The 21,468-nt window shown below is 51.0% G+C and overlaps 1 protein-coding gene across 4 annotated transcripts; it reads left to right on the top strand.

Moving 5' to 3' along the window:
- The first annotated feature begins 6,064 nt into the window (after positions 1-6,064).
- On the top strand, positions 6,065-20,937 carry Etv4 (ETS variant 4). Of its 4 annotated transcripts, none has more exons than XM_028780529.1 (13): positions 6,065-6,275; positions 6,744-6,854; positions 7,047-7,140; positions 7,355-7,402; positions 13,840-13,893; positions 15,230-15,356; positions 16,277-16,441; positions 16,646-16,914; positions 18,726-18,800; positions 18,923-18,991; positions 19,184-19,356; positions 19,611-19,712; positions 20,089-20,937. In XM_028780529.1, exons 2-13 carry the CDS (start codon positions 6,795-6,797, stop codon positions 20,311-20,313), a joined length of 1,461 nt encoding a protein of 486 aa, XP_028636362.1. In that variant the 5' UTR covers positions 6,065-6,275; positions 6,744-6,794; the 3' UTR covers positions 20,314-20,937. The 4 variants fall into 4 exon arrangements, with proteins under 4 accessions (XP_028636362.1, XP_028636363.1, XP_028636365.1 ...); XM_028780530.1 differs by having other exon boundaries at positions 6,080-6,275; positions 15,233-15,356; XM_028780532.1 differs by having other exon boundaries at positions 6,080-6,275; positions 16,295-16,441.
- Positions 20,938-21,468: the final 531 nt, after the last annotated feature.

Below are 21,468 nucleotides of genomic sequence, written 5' to 3'. Positions count from 1 at the left end.
AAAAAACAGTTTCCAGGAATAGTCCCCAGGTTTTGCCAGCCCAGGGGTTCCCTAGCCCCTCCTTAGCTGACTGAGCATATAGTTGTCCATTATTTCTGACAAGAACAAATATAGACACTCTCAGGGAGCTGGGGAGGGACTATGTGGGCAAAAAAAAAAAACGATGCTTAATCTGTGGAGAGAAACTGCCTTCCCTCAGCACAGCCTCGCCCAGCAGGAGCCACGGCCTCCCATAATTCAAGTCCACACTTAATTAAAAAGGGGACCATCCTGCACTCCGGCCAACTGGCTCCAACTCCATTCTCATCCTTCAGACTGCTAGCATTTGTCCGTTTGTCCAGCCAAAGGGAAAAGAATTTAAAGCAAACAAATCAAACAAAAACCTTGTCTCCGGCAGTTTTCTGGGAGGACGAATCTGTGAATGGCAGTTCTCCTAGAGACAGAGAGGTGGAGATCTAAATGCACAGGGAGAGAAAGGACAGAGCCAAAAATAAAAAGAGCTTTGCGTGTTCAAGAAAGTCCTAAGCTGCTGCAGGCAGCAAATGTGGAAAGCTGGAGTCACCAGCACCTTCTAAAAATAGAAACTGCTTGCCTCTGGCTGCCACTGGTCTGGGGCCTCCCGGCTGAGGCTCACCCTTACCCTTTCCTCGTGAGACAGTGTTTCAAAGAAAAGGAGCACAGCTCACATTTTGATTTGTTTACAAATATTAAAGTGGGGACCAGTGAGACTGTGCATCAGGTTGAGGCACTTGCTGGCCCCAGCCTGACCACCTAAGTTTGATACCCAGGACCCACACGGAGGAAGGAGGAGGGCCGACGAATCTCCTTTATCCTCCACATGCATGCTGCAGCAAGCACGTGCCTCCAGTTAAATAAATAAATGCAATTACCAATTTTAAAATATTAAAATGTGGGCTTTCATAAATGGCTCAGGAGTAAAGACCGTGCTACATAGCATGAGAATCAGAAGTCAGATCCGAAATACTTATGTATATGCCAGGTGGGCACAGCGGCCTGTCTATAATCCAGTGTGAGGGAAGTAAAACCAGGGGAGCCCCTGGGCAAGTTGACTGGCTGCCCTAGCCAACTGGCAAGTTCCAGGTTCAGCCGGAGATGCTGCTTCAGTAAGTAAGATGGAAAGCGATCAAGGAAACACCCATCCCAACTTTAGACCTCCACACAGACACATATGCACAGGCATCCATACATGTATGCCTGCACATATGCAAACATATACATGTGCACAAGAGCATGTGCACACACATGGGCGTGTGCTCACAGACATACACACAATACACACAGAAAAGAGGAAATTTAAAATATTGCTCACCTTTTTTATTTACTCTGTGTATGTGTGTGTGAGTGTGTGATTGTGAGTGTGTGTGATTGTGTGTGTGAGTGTGTATGTGAATGTGAGAGTGTGTGTGTGTGTATATGTGTGTATGCTCATGGATGTCCATGTGTGGAAGTCAACAGGCTATTTGTAGGAGCTGGTTCTCTTTCAGCCATGTGGGTCCTACTGATCAAGGTTAAGTCCCAGGCTTGGCAGCATGCACATCGCTCTGCTAAGCCATCTCACCCAGGCACTTACTAGAGAATGAACTCTGGGTCCTCATGTGAACCCCCATTGCTGCAGAGTCCTTAGATCAGACCCTCCTTGGGATTGGCTCAGACTCACCCAAGTCCTGTGTTCACCACTCTGCTCATGGGAACACTGCAATTGTTCCACACTGATGAGATGGGTTGTCTCCAGGGAATCCCATCACACTAGAGGGAGAATGACTCCTCAGGAGTCATCTGAGCTCCTCCTGATTTCATGGAGACTCTTGAGGATACCCAAGCCCTGCATCAGCACCGGATGGACAGAGCCCTCATCTGCAGGACTTTTGTTCAGGGACTGCCAGCCTCCACCAGGGAGTCCCAAAGATTGGATTAGACTTTACTCATCCCCCTCCTTTGGGCCCATTTTATCTTCTGCTGACTGTCTAAAGAGCCCTTGTTTAGTGGAATCTCAATAGAGGGTTCATCTGGACAGAGTATATACCTGTGACCTCAGTACTCAGATGGAGTCAGAAAGATCCAGATGCTACATAGTAAGTTTGAGACCTGCCAGAGCAATAGGAGATGGGGAATGGGGTTAGAGATGGCATGACATGGACAACACTCATGGAAGACACACACACTCACAACAGTGAAAGGTAAGCTGGAACAAGGGAAGAAGCTTTTTCACCCCGCCCCCACCCCTGCTAGTCTGCCATAGCGACTCGTCCTTTCTCTGTTCTTAGCAAATTGAAGACACGGAGATAAAAGACCCAAGGGCCACGTTTCTAACCTCAAGAGTAGGAATGGGCAATTATAGACCTGCTCTGTGGTGACCCGGATAAAAGCCATAGACTCTCTCTTCAGGGAGGTAAACGCTGGAGCACACACACACTGATGCGGGTCATTAGTTTCCTGAGGTGCACACTCCATTCATGGCATACAGGAAGGTATAGAACCCCTGCAGTCTGAAGGAACCAAAGAGAAACTGGGCCAGTGAGAAAAGGAAGAGAGGAAGTCCAAGAGGGACTCAGGGGTTTTTGTTTGTTTGTTTTGTTTAGTTTAGTGGGACTGACCCATGACCAGCTCATGGAACGGATCTAACAGCCCCCTGCCCCACCCCAGACCTTGCTCTCTGGTCCATTCTCCCTGATGAGAAAGCTCCAGCCTGGGAGACACCAAAGGGATCCTGTTTGTCCCACCCCTGGGCCTCAGGGAGCTGTCTCATCACCACCCTCTGAGTTCTCCCTTTAAGTTCCTGAAACTCTGCTTTTCAAGTTCTGCCAAGCCAGGCCTAAAAACATCTCTGTGCCTGCAGTCAGGCTGGACAGGTGACCCACAGAATGTCCCCAGCTAACACAACACTGAGGACCAAAACCAGACCCCTATCTCATTCCCCTAAACCCACGTGGGCCAGTTATAGTGTTGCTTGCCTGTAATTCCAGCACCCCAGGAAGACAAGTTCAGCCTGGGAGACCTAGAATCTGACCCTGTTTCTTTCTTTTTTTTGTTTTTTGTTTTGTTTTGTTTTTTTTTGGGGGGGGGGGGTTGAGACAGGGTTTCTATGTGTAGTCCTGGCTGTCCTGGAACTCACTCTGTAGACCAGGGTGGTCTCGAATTCAGAAACCCACCTGCCTCTGCCTCCCAAGTGCTGGGATTAAAGGCGTGCGCCACCACCGCCCGGCCAAGGATCCACATTTCAAGGTCATCTCAGCTACATAGGAATTCTGGGTCAGACTGAGTTCTATGAGACCCTGCCTCAGAAGGATGGAAGGAAGGAAGGAAGGAAGGAAGGAAGGAAGGAAGGAAGGCACAACAAAACATGGGCTGAGAGATGGCTCATCAGTTTAGAGCACTTGCTGCTCTTCCAGAGGACACGAGTTCTGTTCCCAGCACCCACACCAGATGGCTCACAGCTGCCTGTCACCTGCAGCTTCAGGAAATCCAATGCCTCTGGCCTCTGTAGGTACTCGCACACACCTCCACAAACACATAAATAAAAATAAATGAATAATGCAAAATAAGAAAAAAATGTTACAAAAGCCATGTGGGGTAGAGTCTGCCTCCTTGATGGCTCCAGAGCCAGCATGCTGTTACATTCTCCAGAGCCAGCATGCTGTTACATTCAAGCTTTCTTTCTTTCAAGCCTGTACTGGGGCCTCCCAACTCCCAGGGCAAACTATGGTCTCCCTTTGTATAAAAATTTACATATCTAAAGTCTACATTTGCATTTTATAATTTAAACTCCTAGGAAACAGGTTAGAGTCCAGCCGCCCAATCTACTGGAGGAAGAGGATATTCACCTGCCCAACTTCTCCTGAAGCTATAACGGAGGAGTCAGGAGGCATAGGAAGTCATAGAGGAGCTGTGAGCATCCTGCATCTGAGGGGTGCAGGGACAGGTCTGGTCAGGTTTGGGAGTGTCCTCCATGAGACCTCATGTGCTCCGTAAAGGAACTCTCTTTGGAGTACCTCAATCTGTGGGGAGGGAGTGGAGCTTGGGGTTAGTGTGCATCTGGAAGGCCTCTATTATCATCTCTTGTAAAATGAGGTGAGGGCGGCAGGTGGCAGGAACTGATGAAAAGCATGTGCACACGGCTGGATCCTTCAATATCACTTAACCCACACCTCCAGCGTCTCTCTTCCTTCCTCTGCTTTTTGGGCCCCATTGGGGAAGAGGCCCCGCTCCCTTTAGAAATCTCACTGATCGTGATCTGAGTGTTCAGTCAGAGGCTAGAGCCAGTGTGGCAGCTGTAACTGCAGCTGCAGTTGATCCTCTCACTGGGTCTGTAGGCTGAGCCAGAGATAGGGAGGTAGGCTTCTTTGGTCTCTGCCAGACCTGGGAAGCAGAGGAAAGGAGAGGAAATATTGACTGGCCAGGGCTCTCCAGAGAAGTGGAGGAACTCAGAATCAGACAGGCAGCCCTGGACAGGCCTCGACTGGAGCACCCAGTGCCCACTCAGGGACCCACCTGAACCTTCATGGAGACCACATCAGAGATCTGTTCCTAGAACTGCCTGCCTTCCTCCCCCAACTTCTCCTGGCCTAGGTACTCACACCCCTCCCTAAACTGGCTCCATCCGCCCCAAGCTGGGATTTGCTTGGGCTTGCCTCTCCTTCCTTGGGCAGAGTGCCTGCAAAAAAGCCATTACTTTGCTTTTTATTGTAGTTGTTCACCTGACAGGTATTTTGTGCAACTCTTTTGAGTACGAGTGAGGCTCAAGGAAGGAGTCCTCTTCTGGGCCCTGCAGAGCTCCCATAACTACATAGGTATTTCTCTAACAGGAAAGAGACTGAAAGATACCTCACCATATATATGGACTGACCCAGGTTCTCATGAAAGGGGGCTCCCTAGAGGAGAGCGGCAGCAGGTTCAAGCTTTAAAGAACAGTTTGGGATCTAAAGGAGAGGAGTTGGTGTGGCAGAGTGAGTCCAATTCAGGTGCCAGGGAGTTAATGTTCTTGCCCCAGCTCTGACTCCTACAGGCTGAAAGAGATCCCAAGGGAGGCAGTTTTCTCACACTTGCTTGCCACCCAGCACCGTGTCTGACACAGCAGATATTTACTGAAGGAAGTAATGACCGAATGACAAACACTAAGATCAACTTCTTGGACAAAACTGAAATCCATCCAGTCTTTTGATCACCAAGTCACTTGAGGTTTCTGCTTCCTATCATCGGATGCTTGCCTTCAGGTAAGGCGTAAGAGACATCCTTGAGCCTCTTGTCTGCAAAGCCGCGAATGAACGATAAAGCAGGTCACAGATAAAGCAGCTCTACAGATCACATTGAGAAAGCCGTTCGAGACAGTTTACATTTACTGAGTACCAACTGTGCATCCATTTGTTTTCATATAGCTTAATTCACTTAAGCTCGCAGTCTCAGAGGGCTGGACAGAAGACCGTGGTGGCTCTGAAATGCTAATGCCCTGCAGTATTGACAAGCTGAGTTACCTCAGGTGAGGGGCAATGGTATCTTTCTTAGTTTTCTTCCATTTTTATCTGTGAACTAAAATGGAAACAGCTCCGCAGCACCACGTTGTGGGAAAGAAATTTGCACGTGGAGGCAGAGCGCTTCATAAATGCTAGTTATTATGATTCCTCTGGGCGCACAAGTCCGTTTGCCTCCCCCTCCCCCCAGGGCACACAGACGAATTCACACTCCCACGTACGTATAGATGCACAGAGGCGTGTGTTAACGCCAGCGGGAGGAGCTCAGCGGTCCTCAGACCCAAAGCCGGTGCTGAAACCTGTGGAGAAGCTGCCGGGTGTTCAGCTTCCCTCTTTTCCTCTCAATTCTTTATGAATGAACTAAGGCCGAAAGGAGTTTATTTTTTATGAATGGAAGTCCAAAAAGTGAATGAAGCCGGGAGCCAGCCCCTACATTCTGATTGGCCTCCGTGGCTGGGAAACTCCGCCCTCAAGCTCAGCTAGCCGAGTCTGAGGATTGGCGGGCGTGCCCGGCCCTGGGGTTTCATTCACAAAAGTCAATGAAACAAAGGGAACCGGTGGGGAGGGGAGGGGGAAGAGCGAGAGCAGAGGCCGAGGCAAAGGAAATGCACCAATCAGCTGCTCCCCCGGGCTCACAACTGTCTGCTGCGCCCGGAAAACAAGCCAGGACTCTGGGGACCCGGGGCTCAGGCCGCCTCGCTCCGGCCTAGCCCCTCCACCTTAGTTGTGTCATCCCCCGGGCATGCTGAGCATCCCCCCGCGGCTCCTGCACAGACACCCCGACCTCAGGTGAAGCTGCGGAAGTGGAAGGAAGGGAGAGTGTCTGTGATTTCCCCGCTTCGTCTCCCACACACCACACTCTGTTCGGCGCCCGCTTCCGCACATTCCGGGGCGGGGGTGGGAGGCGTCGGGATTCGAGGCTGGAGGGGGCGCCCGAGTTATGGGCGTGCGAATGGTGTGCGCCGCGCGCGCGCCCACATACACACACACTCACACGCGCACACACACGCACGCACACACACGTCTTATGTAACCCAGTCCGGGCTGAGCAGGGCTGCCGAAAGCAGACACGCCGACCCCAGCTCCAGGGAGCAGGTGGGACCTCCTTTGGCGGGAGGGGAGTGGCGGTGGAGGCGCTCGGCCGCGCAGGTCCCAGCGAGTCGGAGAAGTTTCGCTGTCCGATCCAAAGCCTCGCGATCGCCCCCTCCCCCCCGCAGCACTCCCGGGACCGTGTGCGAACTGCCTCCCCCCTCCCAGGTCTCTGCCTCCGCGCGGGGGCCCGGCCCTGTGGCCGGAGGGAGCGGCCGGATGGAGCGGAGGATGAAAGGCGGATACTTGGACCAGCGAGTGCCCTACACCTTCTGCAGCGTGAGCGCCGCGCCGGCCTCCACGCCCGCCCCCGCCCCGCACCCCGCCCCTACTCACCCCGCAGCCCCCTCCCGGGGGGTCTCAGTGGGTCCAGGGCCGCCTGGCCCCTGAGCCACCCCGGGACCCCATCCTCAACCCCAAGCTAGACTTCTCAGGGTGATTCGGGGGCATTCTCCCCCCTCCTTCCAGCAGAAATCTCCCGGAAATGGGAGCTTGGGCGAAGCGCTGATGGTCCCGCAGGGGAAGCTCATGGACCCGGGCTCCCTGCCGCCTTCCGACTCAGAAGGTAAAGAACCAGACAAACTGCGACCCCTCTCCTTAATCCACACACATCCATCCCAAAGCCCTATTCTGACCTCCCGAACCCACGTTTCCCCCAAAGTCAAACCACTCATTCTTCTCCGTCCCTTATCACCACTGGGGAGGCTGTAACTCGGGTTCGCCAGATCTCTTCCCCATATTATCTCCACCTCTTCACCAATCCAGTATTCACCCATCAGATCTCTTCCAGGATCTCAGTCACTTCCAAGAGACGTGGCTCGCTGAAGGTGAGTAGTTTTGTTTCCTTCCTAAAATTAGAAGTGGGTCGTAGGGGTCTTCTCTGTCTCAAGGAGTCTTTCAACCCCCTCCCTCCAGTCCCCAACCATTTCACACTCCCCGGTGCCCAGTGTGGACACTTATATCGATATTTATTTTCTTGCCCTGAGCCAGGCTTGTATAACTAGGCCTGGGGATGAATCAGACTATTGTGTGGGGTATTTGCTTATTTGAATGGAACTTGGCCCCAGGCCCTTTTTTTTTTTCCTGGTTGAAAATTTCATTTGCAAAGTTTGTTTGGCAGGAGGCTCCGGGCCTAGGTGTAGTGTTGGGGTGTTGCAGTATTGAAAGAGAGCAATGAGAAACAGGAGGGATACAGAGTAATTTATTACCTATCTTCTGGAGTTGCTGGAACATTGGTTGGTTTTTTACTCTCTTCATTTCACTTCTTCCTAACTCGGAGGGCCCATTTACTGACCAAGCCAAAATAACAACAAAAGTTTCAATACTTCTTTTCTTGGCACTTTGGCAAAGAAGACTCAGGGCTGCCTCCCCAAATAGCCTTGATTATAATTCCAGTGGCAACTGGTCCTCCCTCCATCTCTCCTGAATACCTCCACCCCCAGGCAATGCTCCCCTTCCTGTATGCTGGAGGGTTGGTTGTGAGCCCCGGCCAGGATGGGCTCAGTGTCCAGCCTGGGCTGGGTGGGGTAGATGTCCTACTTGGACTCAAGCTGTGGTGTTTTGGTGAGGTTAGTTAGCCCTAGGGTGATGCTGGCAGGGCTGCCAGTGGAAGGAGGCATGGTGACTTACAGTCCCTGCATTAGCAACCTCATCTTCACCAACACTCCCTATGTGTTAATACTCTTTAAAAAAAAAACAACCCAGAAACCAAAAGTGAGCACTTTCTTGAGGTCTTTCTCTCTTCCTAAAGAGTTCCCCATTCCTCCATTGTGGGTACCTTTCTTTGGAATTTCAAAGCTGAAATCTACCTCTCACAGGATTCTCTGTAGAAGCCTGGATGAGAAAGAAGGAAAGGACCACGAAGTAGGTCTGTGGAATGGGATGAGGTCTATCTTGGCCACTGTCTCAAAAACACACACACAATTATTGCTGTTGTCATTATTATTATTATTGTGGTGGTGGTAGTGGTGGTGGTAGTGGTTGTGGTGGCAGAGAATGACTATTTTGCATGGAGCTTAACCTCGAAAATGTGGAATGAGGGTAAGGGGGTCTGGGTATAGTGTGTATCTTCCTCTGTTCTATGCCCTGAGTTCTACATAGAGCTTTGTTGGGTGGTTTTACCCCCCCCCCCTTCAGGTTCTGGAGCTGAAGAACTCAGGGTCTCCATGGGCTCTCAAAAACCCCCTTTCTTACCACCTAGTTACTGATTTTGGTCTGGCTCTCTGGGTTCCCTTCCCTGGCCACCAGCTGAGGGCCCCCACAGTGGCCAGCTCCCCAATTGTGATTAGGTAGGAGTGGGCTCAGGGTGGCATTTTGGCAATATTTGATCTATTTGAATGATACGGGAAGAAAAATGTTCTCCTCACTGAACCATGGAAGCCCCTCCCCTTGGTGGTGGGTCTGGTGATAGTCCATATGTCTATCTGTGTCAGTGTGACAGCAAGTGCATGTGTGCACGGGCATGCGCACACGCGTGTATGCGTGTTACATACTGCTGCATTGGGAGTCCCTGTACATTTAAATCCAGTGGGTGGGGAGATGGGGGTGGGGAATGCTGGGGGGGGCGCTGGGATCTCCTTGGTTCCCTCTCCTTCCTCCTGAGGGAGCAGCTCAGGTTCCCAGCTGGCGATGGATGGTCAGGCCTGAGGGGGGGTGGGATGCTGAGGCCACTCACTCCTCTCTCTGCGGAGACAGATGCAGCTGCCGGGGTCCTGTCCCCCTGCACCATCCCAGCATCACCCCAATCTCCTCTCCTGCCTCTTCCCACCAGGTCAGTGCCCCCCATAGTCTAAAGGGGTGACAGGGAGGGATGAGCTCCATTGGCAACTTGCCAGTGGTGGGGAACATCAGGAGGAATGGGACCCAGAGCCCAGCCTCCCCTCTCTCAGCTTGGTTTCTTCCTAAAGCTTCAATTTGGGGAGAAACAGAGAATTATTACAGTGTGGGTGGGGCAGTGAAGATGGGGGGGGGCAGAGTGACAAGGCTGGACCGAAGCTGAGACTGAGAGAAGTGGATTTGGCTTTAGCATATCGGCTGCTGATTGAGATTTTGGGGTGAGTGTTGGTGAGGCTCTTTGGAAGCAGCGTACACATCTTTGGGGTCTGGATTTTTCTGGGTAGAAGAGGGATACTGTGAGCTTGAGGAGGGTCGTCTGGTTTCTGGGTGCCTTTGATCTGTTGAGATGCTGGAAAAGAGATCAGATGCTATAGAGAAACCCAGGCTCAGGCAGACTGAGGCAAGATACGGCTGGTTATGTAAAAAAAAAAAAAATTGTGGATCTGATTGAGGGTTGCTTTGTGGGATTTCAAGAACCGTTAGGGACAACGATTCTGGTCTCTTTGGCAGTTAGGAAAACTGAGCTATGTTCATCCTTTTTATGAAGTTGGGGAGGGAGGACCTGTAATTCCCAGAAGGCGTATGGATAGATTTGGGGTTCTTGCTATTGCTGTTCTGCATGTAAAATTGTTGAGGTTGTGCCATATATGAAGATAACATGGATTTTTTTTCTACGAGGAGAGTGGCTTATATATAGTTTTTATCAGAATTTTAAGGGATGGATCTGGGTTTTCCCTTCCACAAGAATTACTGCAGCTAAGTGGTCCTCCCAGGGTGACTCTCCCCTGGCCCTTTAGCTGTTTATAGGTCCAGAGAGAGACCCCGTGCACAGAGGGGAAGCACAGAGGGAGCTTTCACCCGTATATGGTCTCAGAGTGAAGGACAAGTGTGTGTGTGCGCACTGGGGTCTCCTGCCTGGTTGGCAAGGGGAGGGTTAATCCTCAAACCTCTCCCTGGACTTTCCTGGTTGCGTGCCTCCTCCATCTTTCTATTTCCTCCCCTTCCAGAAGGTTCCTGGAGAGGAATGTCCCCTCCACAGATAGAGAGAGGCTGCCAGAGTGGGGGCAGGGTGAGGGTGTGAGCTCCCCAGCCATTGGTGACACAATAAAGCAGAAGCTCCCATTCACTCTTCTGTGGGACTGTGCCCAACCCCAGAGGATGACAGATAGCCCTTCTGTGGGATGCATGGCAGCTAGCTCATGGTAGGCTTTGGTTCCGTGCTTAGCTTGTAGACTTCCCATTTCTTCTGGAACCCATCATTGGGGTCCCCCTGGCTCCTGTTGTAGAGATAGTCCCTAAATATATTCTCTCTGTGTGTCTCTTTGTGTATGTGTGTGTGTGTGTATGCTTGCACATGAATTACACTGGGTACACACACACACACATACACATACACACACCTGCCTTAATCTTCTGCCATGTCTCTGCCCAGACAGTCCCTTTTTAGTGCCAGTAGAGCTGGGGGCAGACTCTGGCACACTGGCTCAGCAGCCAAAACACAGCCGAGTCAACAAATAGAATGAATGGTGTACGTGCAAGACCAAACATAGTAATTAAAATTTCTCCTGCTCTCCAGGAACTCAAAGCTCTGTTTCTGTTCCTATTTCTATCCGTGCTGATAGTCTCTGGGTGACTGAGGGCCCTGTTGTATCCCTTTGGGAGACCAGTATTGGGAGAGCTGACCACAGAATAGGGCTTACCCACCATTCTTAGAAGAGGATAGCATCATCTCTTTGGAAGTATAATCTGCTTGCTAAGGGGAGGTCTCTTCTGGTGGGTTCCGGATAAACTTTCAGGCTTGAAGCAGGAGGAAAGGTCAGATGACCCACAGGGCTCACTAGCCCAGTGGCGTCAGCAGGAGATGCCCCCAGCCCATTACCTCACTGGAAACCAGTAGTTAATGAGGCCCCAAGAGGGTTTCCAGAGTGCGTCAGCTACCCCCTGCCAAGTTCTGCACCCCTTCCTTGCCCTCGGGACCCTCTTTGCCTTAAGTAGTAGAGAGGAAATATCACTCAGCCTGCTTGCTCCTGTCATCTTCAGGTTGTCTGTCACCTTTGAATGGAAAGAAGGGATGTGTTCTTCCCTTTGACTGGTGCTTTTCAAATGAGCCACTCACCAGGGACATTTATTGCAAATGTGGATGCCTGGCCCACCTCTGGCCTATAGAACCACTTGCCCGATTTGAGGACTTAGAACCAACCAGTGTGGCTAACAGAGTCAGGACGTCCTGCTGCTGTGTGATTATAGTCGGCTTCCAAAAAGCTTGGGATTTACGCATATTTTCCCTGAGGGATTTAGTGCTCCACTGATGTCTTTAGCCATTTTAGAATTATAGTGCATTGATCTAAGTAGGTTCTTAACTACTGGAGACTTCTGGTTCTTACACTCCTTCACCTCGATCTCTGTCTAGAAAACAGTCCTCCAAGCTGGACACGGTGTCAAATGGGCCTGTGATCACAAGGAAGCTGAGACAGGAGAATGGTGAATCTAAGGCCAGTCTGGGGTACCTAGTTAGACCTTGTCTCAAAAAATGAAAGGCTGGGGGTTCAAAAGGACTTTGATTCAACCCCCTCCACCATAAATAAATACATAAAAATCAACTATAAACCTATAAACACTCAGGGCCTCTGACATTTGAAGCAAGCATTTGACCACAGCCCAAGTATCCTTCCTTGAAAGATGAGCTTTTCCGGTGGTGTGCCTCCTCTGGTAGCTGGTGTGTGGAGAGTAGCTGCAGGGTAAGGAAAAGGCTGTCTGGGTGAGGATCTCACTGCTTTCGGCTCCCCTGTCTGGAGCTAGCTTCTGCCAACCTGAGAACAGGTTTCACTGAATGCTTATTCATAAATAACAATCATTCAGTATCTGGTCTGAGTAGGACCCTGTTCTGGGTGCTAGAGACTCATCCAAAGAAGACAAAGCCTGTGTCCTCACGACCTAACTTCTCAGTGAAGAGATGAATGTTAATTAACATGCAACTATATATTAATAAGATATGCACAGGGGTGGGGGGTGGGGGGTGGGGGGATGCCTGCTGAGACAGAAAGCAGAAGGGACAGTTTTGTTTTGGGTGGTTGAGAAGGCCTCTAATAAGCCTGGCAGGGTGCCCATCTGTAACCAGCATTCCAGGCAGTCAAGAAAGGTGATGCCTTTTAGGTAAGCCTGGGCTACATAGTGAGATCCAGAACATAGCAGGTGAGGCTCTGGGGGGGGATGGAGGGTAGAAAAGACCCAGCTTAGCAGAACTGAGGGCTAAAGGAGGCCTCAAGGTGCCTAAGGAGTGACAGCAAGAAGAGGCAGGCAAGGGAGGTGAGCTGAGGAGGCCAAGGGCAAGCGTTTAAATTTCACATTTTAAGTGAGCAGGCAAAGTGATTTGGTTTCTGTTGTACAAAGATCACCATAATGGCTGTGCAGACTGCAGGGCCTGGGGGAAGGGGAAGTGAACAAGGCAAACACAGGGTCCTGTGGGCAAGGTCTGAGCCTGCATGCTCACATGAGATTAGTGTGTAGAGTGTTCCCTATCCCTCAACTCACACGCCTCACCAGCCCCTCTCAAGTCTGAATCTTTTTATCTCGACATTTCCACATTGCCCAGTCTCCAGGGAGTGGCAATCCAGTCTCCTAGGTCACAAGCTCCATTGTCCTGCTTCAGACCCACTATTATCTTAGACAATCAGGAAGTCCTTCTTTGTGTCTGTTCTTTCTGCTGTAATCCTCCCCCTCGATAGAGAGGCAAAGGTAAACAAAAACTATGGAGTCCTCTGAGTGTCCTTTGGCTCAGAGATGCCCACTCCTGGTCCTCAGACCTCCAGCCTCGGGCAGCCCTTCTTTTCCTTAGCTACGCAGCATGGATGAGCAGTGTCTGTACCTTCCTCCTGTCCTATCTTCTTTTCCTTAGCTACGCAGCATGGATGAGCAGTGTCTGTACCTTCCTCCTGTCCTATTTTTACCCTCTTCACATTTCTGCCACCGTCCTCTCTCCTCCATTCCCTTTCGAAAGCTCTAGAATCCTTGTGTGTCTCCAAAACACCTGGGAAGATACTTGAAGTGCAGACTCTTGAGTCCCTTCCCAATTTCAAAATATCCTCATCTGATTCCAGATCCACAGGATCCCACAGTTTGTAAGGCTTGCCTACCCCTGACAAAGCCTTGTAAACTTTGAAGGGCGGGTTCATTTGCACTTCAGGGACCAGAGACAAAACATCTAGGCAAAGACTATCCTCTCAGACAAGTTCTGAGAGTCCTCCCTGGAGGTCTTCATGGACTGCAGCTGGAGGGTGCAGGCCCTGGGGTGCAGTCACCCTTGGTCTAAGGCAGGCTCTGAACCTCTGCAGGGCTGGAGCTAATCTGCAGGGTGGCAACAGTGCTGTCTTCCTGGAGTTCCCACTTTGCAGGGTCACATCCCAGACTCACCTCTGGCCTCTCTCTGCAGCTCAGGTACCGGACAGCGATGAGCAGTTTGTTCCTGATTTCCATTCAGAAAACTGTGAGTAGTGAGTGCAGGGTACAAGGGTGGGGGATGGGGGTGAGAAAATGACAGGAAGTGAGTCATGGGGACAGTCACCCATAGGAGAGCAGTTTGCTCTCACCTAAAGACAGAGTGAAGGTCAGGGCTCCCCATCCTGGATTACAGACTCTGAGACCAACACAGTGACTTTCGGATTAAGACTTTTGTTCCCCTCTGGGGTCTTAGCCATGTGACCTGGATCAGATGCTTTCTCTGCAGCCAAAGCAAGAAACTTGAGACGGCTCAGCAGTGTTCTGTTATTTTCTTCAGTGCTGTGATGCTGTCCCAGGAAAAATTTGTCAATGGCTCTAGAGAGTTTAGGGCTGGTTGCAAACAGAGTGGTCAGTGGTACTGCAAAAATATCCTACGATGCTCAGGACATCCCCCCAAATCTGACCCCAGTGTCACAAGTGGCAAGTGTCACAGTTGCAAAATGATACTTGGTTAGGTAAGGTGGGCCACACCTGTAATCTGGAGGGTGACCAGTCTGGATCATGGTAAAGCCTGGCCTCAAAAAAAAAAAAAAAAAAAAAAAAAGTCAGGTTTGGCATGTTTGATCCCAGCACTCAGGAGGCAGAGGCAGGCAGATCTCTGAGTTGGAAGCCAGCCTGGTTACAGAGTGAGTTCCAGGATAGCTCTGGAAAAACCAAGAGAAAAGTCTGAGAAGGGGTGTTTGGCTGTTAGGTACTGCCAAACTGATGGCTCTCAGATGCCATCACCCATGAAATGAAAGGAACACAGAATGGAAAACAGTGGTCACCAGGACCGTGGATTCCAGGGCATCCGACCAAACTGAAGGAAGCCAGGATGCCACTCATACCAGGGCTTAGCCACAGTGGTAGCTGAACTCCGAGAACTAAAGGCCCACGAAAGGCCAATGCTCCTCACAGATAACTAGGAGCATGTGCATGTTACTCCGCTGACACGCAAGTGTGCTAACAGCCAAACTCCCTCAGAAGACCAAGGAATCGTTGTAGGCCCAAATAAGAAAACGTGTCCCTCACTTGGAATTTTCCAGAACACTCAGGAAAGTCAAAGGCCCTGGGTCTGAGACGTTCACTCTTAGGAAGGTGATTCCTCAGCTAAGGGCATGTGTATTTGAACTTTTAGATGGTTCCCTTGGTTAATACCTTAGGTATAAAACTAGACATAATGTAACCAAAATGTTCCAAAAGCATCCAACTTCAGTGTTCAAGAATGGGAGCCAGGAGGAGACTGACTGTACCAGTAACCCCATCCTCAGAAAGCAGAGGTGTCAGAAGCCCTGTTAGCTTCTATGTGACACTCCTGCTTTGCTCTCTGTCCTACCCCACAGTAGCTTTCCATAGCCCCACCACCAGGATCAAGAAGGAACCCCAGAGTCCCCGCACAGACCCCGCCCTGTCCTGCAGCAGGAAGCCACCACTCCCCTACCACCATGGAGAGCAGTGCCTTTACTCCAGGTGAGCCCCACTCCAGGAGGGTGTCAAGAGGTGAAGGCTTCTCTTGAGGCTTGGGGTAGGAGAGGGCAACCATGAGCTGAGGCACCCATAGAGATGAGGGTTGGATAACGGGGTTTCCTAGCTACCAAGCGCTAGCATTACCTGTAGGTAGCGTTACCAAGCGCTGAGCATTTAGCAGGAGACACACAGTGGGCAGAATGGCCTCAAGTGCCCAGTGAGTCTACTTGAAGTCCTGTGCCCTACTTAAACCAGTTGCTCCGGGCTTCAGAGAGAGAGATTGGCAAGTGGAGAGGTCTAGTTCCAGGATTAAGAGAGGGTATTCACTTAGACATGTATGGTGGGTGATGTGTGCTTGAGACAAGGGGATTGTAAGTTTGAGGTCAGCCTTAGCTCCCGAGAGAGTTCCAGGTGAAGCTGAGCTACAAAGCAAGACTCTTCTGGGGAGAGAATAAGAGAATTCACCTGGGGGCTGGAAATATAGCTAAATTGATAGAGTGCTTGCCTGACAGACACAAAGCCCCCGATATGGTCATCAGCACCACACAAACCTGTTAGGGTGATTACTTGCATGTAATCTCAGCAGCTGTGAGGTGGAAACAGGAGTTTGAGATTATTGTTGGCTTCACATGGAGAGTCTGAAGCCACCCTAGGCTACTCGAAACCCTATTTAAAAAGAAAAAATTCCTAGCCCTTGAGGAGCAGAGGCAGGTGGATCTCTGAGTTCAAGACCAGCCTGGTCTCCAGAGTGAGTTCCTGGACAGCCAGGGCTATGCAGAGAAACCCTGTGTCAAAAAAACCCAAAAAACAATTCCTCAGCCCCTCTACTGCAATTGTGATAATCACTTCCTGGGGTATGAAAGATACAAAGATAATTGCCTAGCTTCTCTGCCCCCTCATCCCCATCTCCCCCTCAACTCCAGTGCCTATGACTCCCCCAGACAAATCGCCATCAAGTCCCCCGCCCCCGGTGCCCCTGGACAGTCGCCCCTGCAGCCCTTTTCCAGGGCAGAACAGCAGCAGAGCCTCCTGAGAGCCTCCAGCTCTTCCCAGTCCCACCCTGGCCACGGGTACCTTGGTGAGCACAGGTAAGGAGACAGATCTGAAGCACCGGGGGACCCAGGCCTCGCCAGGCAGTCTGGGCTCAGTTCCTTAGTTCTCTATAGAGACCTGGCTGGGAGAGCCAGGGAGATGGTGTCTCATTATCCCTCCAGAGCCCTGTCAGCAAGTGACAGGCTCAAGGGGGCTAATGGAAGATTCTCTTTTCTTCCTTCCTCATCCATCACATCCAGCTCCATCTTCCAGCAGCCTGTGGACATGTGCCACTCCTTCACATCTCCTCAGGGAGGGGCCCGGGAACCTCTCCCAGCCCCCTATCAACACCAACTGTCGGAGCCCTGCCCACCCTACCCCCAGCAGAGCTTCAAGCAGGAGTACCATGACCCCCTGTATGAACAGGCTGGACAGCCGGCTCCAAGCCAGGGTGGGGTCAGTGGGCACAGGTACCCAGGGGCGGGGGTGGTGATCAAACAGGAGCGCACAGACTTCGCCTATGACTCAGGTAAGATACTCGTGGGGGGGGGGACTTGGCGTTTTGGGGGGATTGTCAGGTGGGGTGGCAAGTACTCCAGAGGGCAGTGGGGTTAAGCAAAGGTTCCTAGAAGGTTGTGTCTTTCCATGGTCCATACATTTAAATTAGGCAGCATAATGAGTTTCAGGCTAGCCTGAACTATATAGAATGAGACCTTGTCTCAAGATAGATAGATAGGTAGGTAGGTAGATAGATAGATAGATAGATAGATAGATAGATAGATAGATCGGTCCAGAGTTTATAAACCAACTCATTCGATTTTTTTTTAACTATTCTAAAGAATGATTGTTTTCCAGCCAGCATTCAGATAAGATGATAGGGTATATAGACCTTTGCACTCATAGCTCCTGACAATAATAAGGGTTGGGCATTTATTTCTATCAGAAGTTTGAGTGTTTTACTTAACCCTTAAGACCAGAGTACTGTGCCTGGAACAGGAATACAAAGTTAGAGGATACAAAAACGAGACATTTCCTAGTCCTTGTCTCCACAGTGATTTTAAAATAGGAGGGAGCGGTACCCATATAATGTGGGCAGTGGAGGCAGGATGGTCATCAGCATCAAGGATAGCCTGGACTAGTATCTATTAAAAAAAACAAAAAGCTGTGGTTGTTCATCCTGAATAGCCTTCAGGAGGCTAGGGCAGATGGATGGCTCTGAGTTTAAACTCGGCAACATATAATGAGTTTCAGGCCAGCCTGAACTACAGAATGAGTCCTTGTCTCAAGATAGATAGATAGATAGATAGATAGATAGATAGATAGATAGATAGATAGATAGATAGACGTGGGTAGATAGATAGGCAGTAGCTGCGGAGCTTGGCTGGAATTTTAGAATTTTTCTTTTCCTGGTGCCTACAGTATTTTAGGATCGGAGGCTTATCTACAAACCCCTAGTCACTCCAGGGAGAGCGGGAGAACAGGATAAGTGCATCCCTTTCTCCAACCCTGGTTGTAACTGTGAGCCAAGCCTGGTGGCGGCTGGAGGAGGGAGCCGCACCGGGCTGCTGACCTTCAAAGGCTAGAAACCGGAGGGGATCATGTTACTTGCCCTTGAACTCTTGCCCCACCTCCCTCCGCTTTCCTGAATGGAGTCAAGAATTCCATTCACAAAATGGAGGAATGAATGAACCCTCCCTCCTTTCTCCCCCCCCCCCCCCCCGCCCCCAGGTGTCGGATGTCAGCAGCTCATTCATAGGTGGGAGTGGAGGGGGCGGGAAAGGGTTGGAACTTGAAGCGTGGCTTCCCTAGGTGGAGCTGGAAGGTTTCAGTTCTATGGCGTGGAACACAGAATGTGCTTACACCTGAGAAAAAACAGCCCAGTGCCCACTGCTTCTTTAGATATATGCATCCCCCACCTCCACCCCCTCTCCTCTCACACACACACAGAGGCACAGAGGTACTAGGTTTGGAACCTGACCTGCTGACCGGACATGTGCCCATTCCGAGGAAGTCTTAGGCAAACCCTTCCCAACCCCCGGAGGTTCATCTCTCACCCCCTCCTTCCCCTGAACTCACAGGAAACAGCTGCTCCCTGGAATCCTGGTCCTTGAGAACAGGCTGCCTGGCCTCAGCTGCTGCCGCCCATGCCCTCTGCCCCATCCCTCAAACTGAGGGCCTCAAGCTTCCAGCTCCCTCTTGAGTGAACTTACCCTGGGATCTGGTGGTGGGAAAAGGATGGTCGCTGGACTGCAGGCTAGCAGCACCAACTCCTTGAATGTGTGCAGGGTTTCCTCCCCTGGTTCACCTCAGCCACTTACAATGTCTCCTTTTCTCCCATAGATGTCCCTGGATGTGCATCAATGTACCTCCACCCAGAGGGCTTCTCTGGACCCTCTCCAGGTGATGGAGTGATGGGTACGGCAGCTGGATCCCTGCTATGGGGGAGAGTCACCCCAGCCAAGTCTCTTTGCATTCTATGGGGTTTCTAACAGTAGTGAACCCTCAGATCTGAGCAATCCCCTCCTTTCCTCCACAAGGTTATGGCTATGAAAAATCTCTTCGACCATTCCCAGATGATGTCTGCATTGTCCCTGAAAAATTTGAAGGTCAGAGAAGTGATTTCTTATGAGAGTCAGGGTCTTCTTCACCCCCATCACACACTGGGTCCTGTAGGAATCACATTTAATTGGTGGGAGAGGTCAGGACACTCAGGAAATAGTTTGGGGAAGCCTCAAGAGGGAGGGGAGGAAGTTGGTTACGGCATGTATACCTCCTCACACCTATTTCCACTTTCCCAGGAGACATCAAGCAGGAAGGGGTTGGAGCTTTCCGGGAGGGGCCACCCTACCAGCGCCGGGGTGCCTTACAACTGTGGCAGTTTCTGGTGGCCCTGCTGGATGACCCAACAAACGCTCATTTCATTGCTTGGACAGGCCGGGGGATGGAGTTTAAACTAATTGAACCTGAAGAGGTGGGTCTTACGTGTTCCCACTCCTCCTGTCCGGCACCTTTGGAGCCTTGAGAGGAGAAATGGTGGCACTTGCCTCCACCATTGTCCTCAGTCTGCCTGACCCAGTTCTTGCCAAGCCTGCATCAGCATTGTGCTGGTAACTAGCCTAGATTGTCCCTGCAACAAGAATCTTACATTTTTTTTCTGCCCTGTCCCCCCCCCATTTTTCCTCTGAGATGGCATCTACACCCAAATACTTTGTCTCTTGTCCCCAGGTTGCCAGGCTCTGGGGCATCCAGAAGAACCGGCCAGCCATGAATTACGACAAGCTGAGCCGCTCACTGCGATACTATTATGAGAAAGGCATCATGCAGAAGGTTGGGCTGAGGGGACACTGAGGGAGGGTAACCGAGGGTTCAAAGGTCCAAAGAGTGTCAAGAGAAGGGCAAGGTCAGTTGTTGAGTGAGAATGGGGGGGGGCAGTTTTTGAGAACAGAAAATGTAAATCCCAAGGTTCCCCTGTAAAGTTGCTAAACAGTGACTGAATAGTCCCAAGTGTGCTGTGATTGAGATGAGACGTGAACAAGGACCAGAAGGGAGTGGGTTTCAAGAACAACCAGTGTGGGAGGTAAAGAGGTCTTAATGTGTTTTTGTGGCCCATGAGACGGGCAGGAGCCTCAAAATTCTCTACTGAGGCAGGGCATGCATGCCTGGCCTGACCTGATCCAGTTCTTACCTAACCCTCTCTCCACAGGTGGCTGGCGAACGCTACGTGTATAAGTTTGTGTGCGAGCCAGAGGCCCTATTCTCTCTGGCCTTCCCAGATAATCAACGTCCAGCTCTGAAGGCTGAGTTTGACAGGCCAGTCAGTGAGGAGGACACGGTCCCTTTGTCCCACTTGGATGAGAGCCCTGCCTACCTCCCAGAACTTGCTGGCCCTGCTCAGCCCTTTGGCCACAAAGGTGGATATTCTTACTAGGCACCAGTGGCTTCCCCTTGTCATGGTGGGGTTGCCCAGTGTACATATCAACTGATTTGGTATTGGTGAAGCCCTCTTCCTGATACCTGTAGAAGTCTCTGGGGTCAGAGTTCCACTATCCCATCTGATACTCCTGGCCTGGCCAGACTCAGCTGCTAACCAGGGTCTGAGGGAAAGACAGTGGAGGCAGGTCAAGTCTAAAGGCAGTAACTGAAGTTTGCTGTGGTTCACCTGTACCCTCAGTTCAGCTTGGCCTCGGTCTAGGTCTTACTCAGAGGCCAAGTTCCTCACCCCCACCACAGAGAACTAGTGTTCTATTCTGGGGACAGACAAGGGGCTTCCCTTGTTGATTACGGCAGCAGGGCCAAGGGGATTCTCAGAACACCCTGTGTCTCCCCCACCCACCCACCCCCTATGGGAAACAACGTTCTGCCTGGGTTCTGCCCTGAACTGGGGTTCTGTGTTCTTGGTGCTGTGCTCTGGGAGGCAGGAGCACGTGGGAGGCAGCTGGGGGGTGGGGGTGTTAGGTGGAGGCAGGGATGGCTCTCTGCCCTAGGCCTACTCAGGCCTAGTTCCACTTTCACCTCATCTGCCAGACCTTAATAAAGCCTCTGCTTCTCCTGTTGTTTCTATTTGCTCTTTGCTTCCATGAGGCAAGGACCTAGGGTGGGAAGAGCTATGGCCATGAAGCAGATGACTGGGGTTTGGAGTCTGTCCCTACAAGGCCTGACCTGATGACATGATGCCCTGTTCCTGGAGTCTAGCTTAGGCCCTCACTTGCATTTCTGGAAATCTTTTGCCATTGATTTTCCTCTAGAAAATGGATTTTGGAAAATCTGTTCTTACCTAACTTAGGATCATGTGAGGATCCAGAACTAATGGAGTGTACTTGTTAACCCAGACAGGGCTGCTTGACCATGCCTTAGCACGGTTAGCCTGTCCCTACAAACATCCTCAGGTAGAAACTTGGTCTCTGTGGCTTCTGTGGTCATAGATGCTCCCATGACTAGGAGCCCATGTCTGTCCCAACTGCTTGTCCTTCCTTCTACACAAACTCCAGGCTGCTGCTTTTACTGAGGTTAGAGACAGTGTTTGGAGAATAGAAAGGGAGAAAGGTACGAAAGCAAACAACTGCATGGGGGGGTGTGGGTGACA

The sequence above is a fragment of the Grammomys surdaster genome, unplaced genomic scaffold (genome assembly GCF_004785775.1).
Source record: "Grammomys surdaster isolate TR1022 unplaced genomic scaffold, NIH_TR_1.0 371, whole genome shotgun sequence".
Taxonomy (NCBI): Eukaryota; Metazoa; Chordata; class Mammalia; order Rodentia; family Muridae; genus Grammomys; species Grammomys surdaster.
The sequence above is the reverse complement of the archived record's forward strand: the minus strand, read 5'-3'. Positions and strand labels throughout refer to the sequence as shown.

What these genes read in the sequence shown, in the direction of transcription:
- Etv4 (XM_028780531.1), top strand. Translation starts at nt 6,795, where the DNA reads ATGGAGCGGAGGATGAAAGGCGGATACTTGGACCAGCGAGTGCCCTAC. An exon ending in TGATTTCCATTCAGAAAACT is followed by an intron (nt 13,894 to 15,229) that starts GTGAGTAGTGAG and finishes CCTACCCCACAG; the next exon opens with TAGCTTTCCATAGCCCCACC. An exon ending in AACTAATTGAACCTGAAGAG is followed by an intron (nt 19,357 to 19,610) that starts GTGGGTCTTACG and finishes TCTTGTCCCCAG; the next exon opens with GTTGCCAGGCTCTGGGGCAT.